The sequence below is a fragment of the Thamnophis sirtalis genome, unplaced genomic scaffold, assembly GCF_051295495.1.
Source record: "Thamnophis sirtalis isolate CommonGarterSnake01/CBP01778 unplaced genomic scaffold, rThaSir2_p1.2 scaffold_1, whole genome shotgun sequence".
Taxonomy (NCBI): domain Eukaryota; kingdom Metazoa; phylum Chordata; class Lepidosauria; order Squamata; family Natricidae; genus Thamnophis; species Thamnophis sirtalis.
Genome location: NW_028261381.1, coordinates 141,304,308 through 141,314,512, shown reverse-complemented (window position 1 = coordinate 141,314,512; position 10,205 = coordinate 141,304,308). Strand labels below are relative to the sequence as shown.

At 43.3% G+C, this 10,205-nt stretch overlaps 1 protein-coding gene across 8 annotated transcripts in view; it reads left to right on the top strand.

Moving 5' to 3' along the window:
* Positions 1-407: 407 nt before the first annotated feature.
* The window catches only part of BCL11B (BCL11 transcription factor B), a 161,178-nt gene continuing 151,380 nt past the window's right edge, over positions 408-10,205 (top strand). For 7 of the 8 annotated variants that reach the window (XR_015698165.1, XM_014060136.2, XM_014060132.2 and 4 more), the window contains exon 1: positions 1,192-2,475. Coding sequence is in view for 7 of the 8 variants with exons in the window: in XM_014060136.2 (XP_013915611.1) it covers positions 2,418-2,475 (58 nt within the window). In the remaining variant the exon portion in view is untranslated. Of the gene's footprint in view, positions 639-1,191; positions 2,476-10,205 lie in introns of those variants that run through there. The other variant, XM_087726151.1, reaches the window with a different exon arrangement.

Below are 10,205 nucleotides of genomic sequence, written 5' to 3'. Positions count from 1 at the left end.
CTTCGGATATACAGGTCTTACTCTGAATATACTTTCTGGCGTTTGTGCTTGGCTGCATTTGATGACAGCAGCTGGCTTGGCAATCCTGCCCAGAATGGGGGGCTCGGCTGAGAGGGAGGCATAACGCCCTCGGGGAATCAAGAAGCCATGTGCCCTATCACCCCCCCCCCCAAAGTTCACTCCCATGCTGTGGAAAGGAAGCAATCATTTTGACCAGGCAGCCCTGGTACCTTTATCTCCGAACGTCTGAATAGCAGGAATCTTTGAAAACTGCTTTATTTGCAGACACCTGGTGAATGCCGGCTCCTTGATCAAAGCTGGAATGTTTCCATTAAGGGGAGGGGGCGCGCTCTGGAAGACACCCATTAGCCTGAGCGACCGTCTGCACTGAAGGTTAAGGTAGAATCCCGGGCCTGCAGGCTAGACGAGGAAGTTGAAGGCTATGGCAAGGCGCGTCTGTCCCGCTGCCAAGAAACTACCCAGCTCTGGCTGTGGAAGCGCCAGAAGTCGGGTTCGGGAGGGAGTCTCCCTTTGGCTTTAACCTGGCTTGTTTAGCCCGCTTGCTTAGGTCAACGCCACTTCCAGTCTGGACTGGCAGAGCCCCGGGAGTCTACAGGGATCCTTCTTCGCGCAAAGTGGTGAGGCGCCTGGGAGAAAGTGAGAGCAGGGCGTGCGTGTGCGTGTCTCCCTCCGCAATCGCGATTCACATTGAGAAAGGGGGTGGGAGAGAAATATCTCTTTCCCCACGCAGATATTTGTGTTATTGTAAAAACTGTTGGAAATAACACAGCGAAGGTGTTCTGAGCAGAGTCGGGCTGCTGCTACTGCCGCCGCTGCCGCCAGTCTGCGTGCAGGGAAGAGAGCGAGGGAGCGTGTAGTTGAAAAGGGGGAAGTGAATGAATCTCTCTGAGGCCAAGATCCAGCCGCCTGGAAGCTCTCCGAGCAGGTGGATCGAGCAAAGGACAGGATGGATCCCGCGGACCTCGGGCGCTCGCTGCAAGCCTCATTCCGGCTGCTTCTCCGGGTTGAGCCGATCGTAGCCACCTCCAACTCTTTCCTTCCCCTTTGCTTTTCCGGAGCCAGCCTGCTTGGCTCGACTAACCCCTTTACCTACACCCTGCTTCCCCCGGGAGACGGCCGTCCCATTTGGGCCTCCTGCCAGCGGGCGGCGGCAGCAACGAGGATGGCCCGGGTCCTTGTCACCTCCTCCCTCTTCCTAAGACCTGCAAGACCTCTGCGGCTTCTTTTTCGTAACTGGAGCGGGGACGTTTTCTGGGGAAAAAGACATCTCCCGTCTACTGGATTTTACTCCCCTCTTTTTTATTTCCCCCCTGAATCTCGTTTTGGCTGTGGCTCTGCAGAAGGCAACCTTGGCTAAGCAATGGGAGCCGCGCGTGTGCTGGGAGTGTGTTTGAGGGTGGTTTCCCCCCCTTCTTGTTCTCTTGCAGGGTACAATGTTAAAAAGCCACCGCTAGTCGCCCCCAGTGCTCCTACTCTCTAGGTCTTTTTTGTCTCTAGTGCAGATTAAACGTCACGTCCGCACTTGAACTTGAATTTTATCCCATTGTACGGAGGCAGACCCAGCCATAGAGAGATTGAGCGCTCCCAGGGAACCAGGACTCCGCCATCTTCACATTGCAATATATCTCCTAGTAATAGCCAGCACTCACCCAGAAGCACTGGGGGGCTTCCTTCCTATCAAGACCTTGTGCCAAGCGAGGGGAGGGGGAAAAAGCACTGGTAAAAGGGGTGCAAGCAAAGCAAAAAAAAAAAAGCAAAAAAAAACAACAACCTCAAACAGTAGCACTTGAACTGGCAAAGAGGAGACACAGTTTGGGCTATCCCTTTAAAAAAAGCAAAGCAAAAAAGAATTCTAACTCAGCAAGGGTATTTTTGTTGCATTTTTCTCTGCGTGTGGGCAAATACCAATTTTTCTACTTTTGTGCGAGCGTGTATGAATATAATTCAATTTTCATTTCTTTTTTCCTTTTTTAAAGAAAACCCTCCTGATGGAAGAAGTGCACTTTGCTTTTTCCCCCCCTTCTTTTTCTTCTAACCACTCTGGAAAAATAAATGTCAGCGCTTGGTGAAGTTCAAGAAAAGATCTGGAAGCTGTGGAAAAGGAAAACAAAAACCAAACAACCCAAAAGACAGTTGTCTTATGAAAATAAAAGCCAAGCCTCCCCCACTTCATGTATGATGTTTGTTTAATTGGACGAAGAACCTCATCCTGAGAACGTCAAGGGGGGAAAAGTGCTTCTCTCTTTCGAGTTCTTTATTTTCTTTTTAAAAGAAGAAATCCGTCAAGAAGAGCATAGAAGAAGAAGAGGAGGAGGAAGACGACCGCTCCCCCCCTCCTCCGCTCCCCCTTACCTAAGTCCAGCTCTCCGGGCGATGACCGTGTAAATGCCAGGGCAATGTCCCGTCGCAAGCAGGGGAACCCGCAGCACTTATCACAAAGGGAAATTATCACGCGTAAGTTGTGCCTCGCGAGGAACCGACTCGGAAAGCGGAACGTATGTGGGGAGAAACGAAAGGGGGGGGGGCTCGAACCTGGATGCGATTTGGGCGCTTTGCGCGAAACTTGGATGGGGAGGATTTCAGGGGTGTCGGTGGGTGGGAGAAAGTAGGGGGCTTGGAGAGTTAGGGGAGAAGGAAAGAGAATCTGGCCGCGGCGGGGATGCCTGGCAGGCTAAGGGGGGACGTGTATGTGTGCTGGTGGTGGTGATGGTGGGGGGAGAACGAAGCGAAAGAGGTGTGTATGCCGGGTGCCGAGCGAGAGAAAGTTTGAGGAGAATTTGTAGGCAGCCGGGAGGGAGCCAGGAGGAAGAAGGCCGAGGAGCCGGCCGAGAGGGGGGGAAGAGAACCGGGGATGGCGGGGAAAGAGTGAGGGGTGAACTACAGGAGCTTGAAAGGAGAGGCGAAGCGGGTCCAAAGTTGGCCGCGAGTGGAAGGCAGCGGCTGCCGGGGAAGGTGGCTGGAGTGCGGCAGGGAGAGCCCGTAATGAGAACCACATGCAGGGGACGTTTGGGCCGGGGATGAAGCGGCGAGGCCGGCGTGTGGAGCTGGGAGAGGGGGAGGCGGAGGAGGAGCGTGGCAGGCGAGGTGGGGGGGAGATCCAGTGATTGGGGCTGCTTCGCCCCCCCATCAGGGAAGCCCCGCTCGGTAATGGGAGATAGGACCGGACTTGGGGTGGGGAGGGATGGCGGCGACGGACAGGTAGTCGGGCAGGCTCGGAGCCTTTGGATCGACTTCTCTCTCGACGAGGTCCGGCAGCCCGGCACAAAGCGTAGGGTGGTTTTGCATACGATGGGCGTGTGGCGGGAGCCCAGGCGAAGACGGGGGATGGGGGGGGGAGGCAGATGTATGTGCGGGGGGGGGGAGTGTGGGAATTTTTTTTGGTGGGACCTCGCAAAGTAATGGAAGCACCATTTTGCAAATCGCAGCGCGCGCCAGCAGCAAGCTAGAGAAGTCCAGTGAAAAGCGCGCCACTTTCTAATCCTGCAAGAGAGCAAGGTGCTGCTGAGATACCAATGTGGCCCAAAATAGTTCAAGCATATGGGGATGGAATGGAGGGGGTGGGCAAAGAGATGTAGAATGAGGTACTCCTCACGTCGGAGGCTAAGAATGGGGGGGTGGGGATCCAGGACTTGGTTGTCTGGAGTCGTGGGGGGTCGAGCTAAGGGGTCAGCGTCCCTCGGTTTCAGCTTCTTGTTGCAAAACCTACGGGACTGTAAAATAAAAATAAAAAGACAGCAACAACCAACCTTTTATTTTGCATTTCTCCTTATCTTTCTTTGCTGTCCCGAATACTTTGAAATGCAATAGACACCAAATACTGTTAAAAGTGGCTTGAGGATTTGCAAAGCAGCATTGCTTTTTTCCTGCTTTCTCAGCTAGGTGCAACATAAAGTAGCTGCTCAAAAAGAAGATAAACCTGGAGTAGTATTCCGGGGGGGGGGGAGGGAATATAGATAGGATATTGCAGAGAAGAAAACGGAGCGAAATCAGAACCGAGAGAAATGCAAACAGACGCTGCAAGGAACAGCTCCTTTGCACGCCCGGGCTGCTGCGAGAACCGCAGCTGCTCTCTGGGAGCTGGGCGAAGCAATGGAAAGTGGCGCGCGCCTGGGCGAGACCCGGAGAGAGGGCTGAGCTGAAGAGACAGTTGAGGGGGGGGGGGAGGAAAGAATAGAATATGTATGTTAGATTTCTCCAAATTTAAATGAACATAAATGCACACACGGCCCTGCGTCTCCCCCCCCCCCCCCGAGAATCTAGGACTAGCAGCCATCTGCCAGCAGCATTTGGTGACAGCGGTCGCTCTCGGTCTTTCCTTTGTTGCAGCTGATAAAAATGTTATTTGCGAGAATACATCGGAATTATATTGATTGGAGAACGAAAGCGCTCGACCCGGGATGGCGTTTGGCTCGTGAATGTTGTTTTTCTTCTCCCCCCCTCCCCCAGCTACTTCATTTCCCCCCTCCCCCCATTCTTGCATCCCCCCCCCCCCTCACTTTTACTACTTAGCTGCAGCAGCACCGAGGAAGATACGGCGTTTAAGTTGATTTTGAGCGGGCAGTGGATGGCTGGGCTTTAAAGTGGATTTAAAACCCAAACTGCCATGCCTTTCGAGCAAACTGTATTTATTTATTTTTCTGAAGAAAAACCCTAGCCAGCTTATGAAATTCCCAAAAGGGAAGGAAGGAGGATTCCTCTTCTTCTTCTTTTTGTTTACAAATTATTCCAAGGAAGTCTTCAGTTTTCTGAACACTGGCAGGTGGACTTTCATTTTCGACAGTAAAGAGGGTGTTGTGTTTGTGTGGGGGAGGAAAAGATAAAGACAGTCACAGATATTGGTAGTAGGAGAAGCAACAGACACAGTGCACACATTTTGGGAAGAAATTAGAATCTGGCTTGATTTGGGAATTTCACTTTCTCCTGTGAGAACCAGCCATCATTACTTTTGAGGTTGATAACAAGGTTTGCTGGAAAAATTCCCCCAAATGTCTCTGTGCTTGTGGCTTAAGGTTTACAATGGTGCTAAAAAAAAGTCTTCAGGTACTTCCATTCTTCCTCAGGTCTTCCATTCCACTTTTCAGGTGGAAGGACTTTACAAAGGGTCCTGAGGGAGGGCTTCTAGAATTAGGCTGTAGAAAGCAAAATCAAGGAGATAATCTTTTGTCATGGGCACAAATGATGTGTATATTTGGGTATGTGAGTAGAGGTGGGGAAGAAAGACAAAAATACCCAGAAAATGTCACTCTGTTTCAACTGTCAGAATTAAGAGAGAGAGGAGAGGGAGACAGCGAGGGAGGGAGGAAGAGGGAGAGAGAGTTTCACCAAGATCTGGTTGGACCAATTTTCAGGAAGGTATTAATGAATTTTTAAATAATAGTCTGATTAAAAAAGGAAAGAAAAAATATCAAGAAGTTGGACGGGAAGTACAAACAATGACCAAATAAGTAAACAAATTCATATAAAATTCCCCGGTCTCCACCTGTATTTTTTTCTTCAGTGAATATGAGGTGTTCTGAAAACTGCAAGTATATGAAAGAGGAAGGGTCAACCAGCTTGGCAACTGCCTTTTAAGGTGGATGGCTCTGTTAGGCAGGGATTTCTTTCTCTACCCCCTTTCATTGGAGTGCTTTAGATTTTAGTCTCTGGATGCTGAAATAAAAATTCTTACCTTGAATGGTGGGCAGGCAGAAAGGGAAATATTTATGGCCTGAGAAAAAAAAAATTTACTGACTGATCCTGTACGATTACTCAGAAGTAAGCACGGCTGATTTCAGTGCTGCTTAGCCTCAAGTAAGTATGTATAGGATTTTCAATCTTGAGGGAACAATCCAGATGCAGGTCAGGTCAGTTTTGTTGCTATCTTTCAGTGACAGCACTCTGACTTCATTGTTACGGTATTTTTAAATTTATTTATTTAGATAAATACCTCTGATTTCTCTGCATTCCTTCTTGATAAATGTATCTCACCTAATCTGTCAGTGATAGATTAATGAGTTGATGGAGGAGAAACTGGTTTGTTTTCTAGTGAAGAATTAGTGGGAAAATAGAATGAGTTGCATTTAATTTAGAAAATTAAAATGGATTTTGAGGAAAAAGCAGACATAAATGTTTTAGGATTTTTCTGTACTACATAATAATGTTAATTCGATTTGTTTACAACAGAATTTCTTGTTTAATAGACAGTAAGATTTGAGCAACAGCACCACAGCTTTAAAATGAACTGACAAGTTAGAATGCAATCAAAGAAACCAACCATCAGAATAATTCCCATTGTAATATATAGCTGAACCTCCCCTAAGACAATCTCTTCAGGGTGGTGGTGTAGGATTGATAATAGAATCACATCCTTGCTTTGCAAAAATAAATTTGCCAGATTTCTAGAATTCTTTTACTCAACAGGTGGCTTGCTGGTTTGCCTTTTTGGACCACGCTAATTTGAAAAATATCACCATCATCTCAGTGAAAAGAAAATATTTTAAAGTATGTTTTCTTTACTGAAAGGATTTTTCTCATCCAGAAACAATTCAGGAATTTAAACAGACATCCAAGCTAAGAGATTGGTTAAACTGAGGAATTAGCTAGAAATAAATTTGTAGAGTTGGTTTCAATTTCTGTATAAAATAAGAGAATGTGACGTGTGTATGCAGCAGGTATTATGCGCTTAATTTTATCGCTTCACACCTCTACTCTGAATTGTACTTCATAAGTTGTATAGGATATATTTTAGTCAAAATTTCAGACTGTAAAATATTTTATGAGACCTATTTTGGCTTTAAAACTCTATATCCCTTTTCTCTCGCTAATTTTTATACATTGCCTAGTATTCAGTCTGCCATCTTTAGATGTCCTTTGAATGATTTAGTTTGTTTAGGAGAATAAATACACCGAGGAGTAAGGAACAGTTTTACTTTTTGTTGATAGGCAAATACAGGGATTAATTTGTTAGGCTTATTTAAGCATCTTAGTAAGCATGGAGATAAACATGCATAAGCAGAGTAGTTCATTGAAAGCCATGTTATTGTCTGTCTCTTCTAGTTACATGGAAGTGTGAGTTGAACAAAGGCTGTTCAAAAAATGAATTTGGTCCAGGTAAAAGAGGCCAAATTTTTCATGTCATTGGCACTAGTTGGCACATTCAGCCTCCCTTATCAGAATGAAGTGGTTTGAAGCTTGTTCTATTAGTTTAACTCAACACATAACGGCTTTTCTTTTCCATTTTCTGTTGAGATTGTTCTGCACTCTCTTGTTTGTTATTACAAAATACTCTCCAAAATAAACTTTCCTAGTTTTTCAGTTGAAGTCACATTGGTGGTGATCAGTGGCTTGTCTTGACAGCTAGGGGGCGCTCATAGCCTGTCTGATAGAGATTTTGTTTCCCAGCATCTGTGAAGGCAAGGCAATAATAGAGAGGAGTCAGGTTTCCATCCTTGCCTACAAAATGTTTTAGGTGTAAAGTTGTGGTATTGATTTTCATGCTGAGATCTGTATAGTACAAGATGAGAGAGATTGCAAGTTAGATAAATCTATTTTCTAAGCAAATTATGACTGATTAAACAACTCTGGCAAGATGGATGTTTTTTAATTAAAATTAGCTTTTAAAAGTGTCTTTTACTGTTAGTAGCTTGTCATACTTTCTGAATTCCAAGTTGCTTGATTAACTAAAAGCAAGGAATAAGCCCTTCACAGATTGAGCATATGTGCTCGTATATATTTATTGAATATTGAATAATTTGCCTTTTGTACACATTTTACATACTGAACATGGAATTATTTTTAAACAATAAAAAAGATCAGTAAGATTGAATTGTTTAGGAGAGATTGACCTAACGGAGTAAGAATTATGGAGAGTGTACCTCTGTCAATATGAACACATTTTCTGTGTAAAATCATATAGATACACATTGTGAGCAACATAAATACCCTGGACAAACTACAAACTTTTAAAAACTGTATGTTTAATGGTGGGGAAAGGGGATTGTATATCTACTCAGATTTCAGCTCAGTTTTGAGCAGATGTTCATGTCTATCAGTTCAGTAGAACAATAGTAAACAAATTGATGTATACAAAGGTGAATGTTTAAAGAAACCAGATCTTGCAAGGAATGTACTAGTCCATGGTTACTTATAATTGATAACTGCATACTGTTGGATTCATCTGGTACATATATTTTATTCAAGTTACTTTTAGGGAAACCATAGTTATCAAATGTATTTAAATATTCTGTGTAGTTTTATAGCGGCAAAACCTTTCAGTAACACCTTAATTATCATGGCTCTGAATTTTATAGGGCCATGCAAGCTTATTTTCATTGGTTTACCTTTGTTAAAATAATAAAGATATAGAGGTTCATCATAAACAGCATAAATAGAGATCATCATAAACAACATAAAAAGTTACTTTGACAGCAGGTAAGTGCTGAATTGTGTGCTTGTGATTTCCCAGATTTCCTTGACCAGTTTTATAGGAATTAACATCTCTTGAATCCTTTCTTGCTGACATTTATGCTGTACAATGAGTTATAAAAAGAGAATCCAGAGATACAGCTTTGCCAAAAGAAAGGCATTGAAGGTTTTGTAGAAGTTTGTTAGGATTGGGTTTTGTTAAGTCTTCTGCAAATTTTTCTCTCATCTCAGGGCACAATCTCTGGGTAGATATTCTTCATTGACGGTGCAGTAGGCTCTATTTGAACTTTCAAAGAGAAATAAATTAGGTCAGACAAAAGAGTAGAGCTGTCATTTACTATCCGAGCACCCTTCATTCTCAGTTAGACAGGGCCTGCAATTTATCTGATCATTTCTCCACTTCATTTAGTGTTCCTATCCAGTTTCTTGGAAGCATAGAGACAGCAGGCAGTTTATTGGACTAACTTGGAAATGAAGGGATAAGAAGATCACTTCCCTTCCTAACATCCACTCACACTCCTAGAATACATGTAGGCTCTAGAAAGCCTCAAATTTTGTCCCTAACAACTTGCTTCAATCTTTGGACTTTAAAAACTTTTCACAGTAATAAAAGAAAGAAAATAGTAGCTGTAATCAAAGTATCACCAATAATATTTCCACATTTGTGAAAATACTTGTTATGCCCAGCCTGTTCTTTTTATTTGCTTCTGAATATTCTTTTTGCCTGCTTTTTTAATGTGTTCTACTCAGTGAATTTAGTTGAAGTTTTAAAAGCAGCGGATAAGATTAAGAACATCTGATTTAAAAAAATCACACAGATGCATTTTTACTAAGAAACTTAAAACTAAGTTTTCATCAGATTGTATCGTAAGGCTTAATTTTGGCTTGTGTGATTTAAGGGTGCCCGAGAGGTCATCCCCAAAACAGTTCTAATCTAGACAGTTAAATAGGTAGGACACAATACATTTGCATTTGTGCAGTTTCAATTTATTTCGGAGTCTTTATGTTGGAAAATTCTTTGGTTATATAATCTTGCAAAGCATCAATTGGCTTGTGCAGAACTCTAGGGCATTTAGCACAGTTCACAAGGTGAGTATATTGTTATGAATATAACTGCATAACGATCTAGGGGAAATGTGCTTAAACAGACTGGGCATTACTGATACATAAGGAAATCTTTTAGCAGCTATTAGGATGATACTCTTCTCTTGTTTCTGCTTAATTAGTTTTATAAAAAGCTCTTATAGAATCCTTTAGCATTCCCTGTTCATGTAGTATAATTCTCCACAGCGTTTGTATTAGTTCTGCTCTTCCATTATTTTGGAAAAGTACTATTTCAGTCATCTAAGTTTCAAATGTATATTGGGAATTTTGAATTTTTCTTGTTCTTCTGTAATACATCTCTTGCAGGATAGACAGAAGGATAAGCAGTAGTCTTGGACATAATGCAGGAATATAATTTTCTGGCAAAAGAGGTATTTGGGAGTTTCATTAATGGCATGACATCCATAGGAAATGGCTTGAGTGTTTTCTATAAATATATTTAGTTTTCCATTTGCAAAATTTTTGAATGCAGATTTTTTTTTGGAAAGATCTAGTGATTCGTTTGTTTTGTGAGTGTTTAAATGCTTGTTGGGAATTGTATGTACTCATATGGTACAGTAAGAAAGTATTGTAGGAATGTATGTGATTGTACACAGAGCATCACCTCTACATTTTTTTTAATGCTTCTGGAATAATCTGACAAAATTTGTTGAATGACAGAACACCTAAAACCTCTG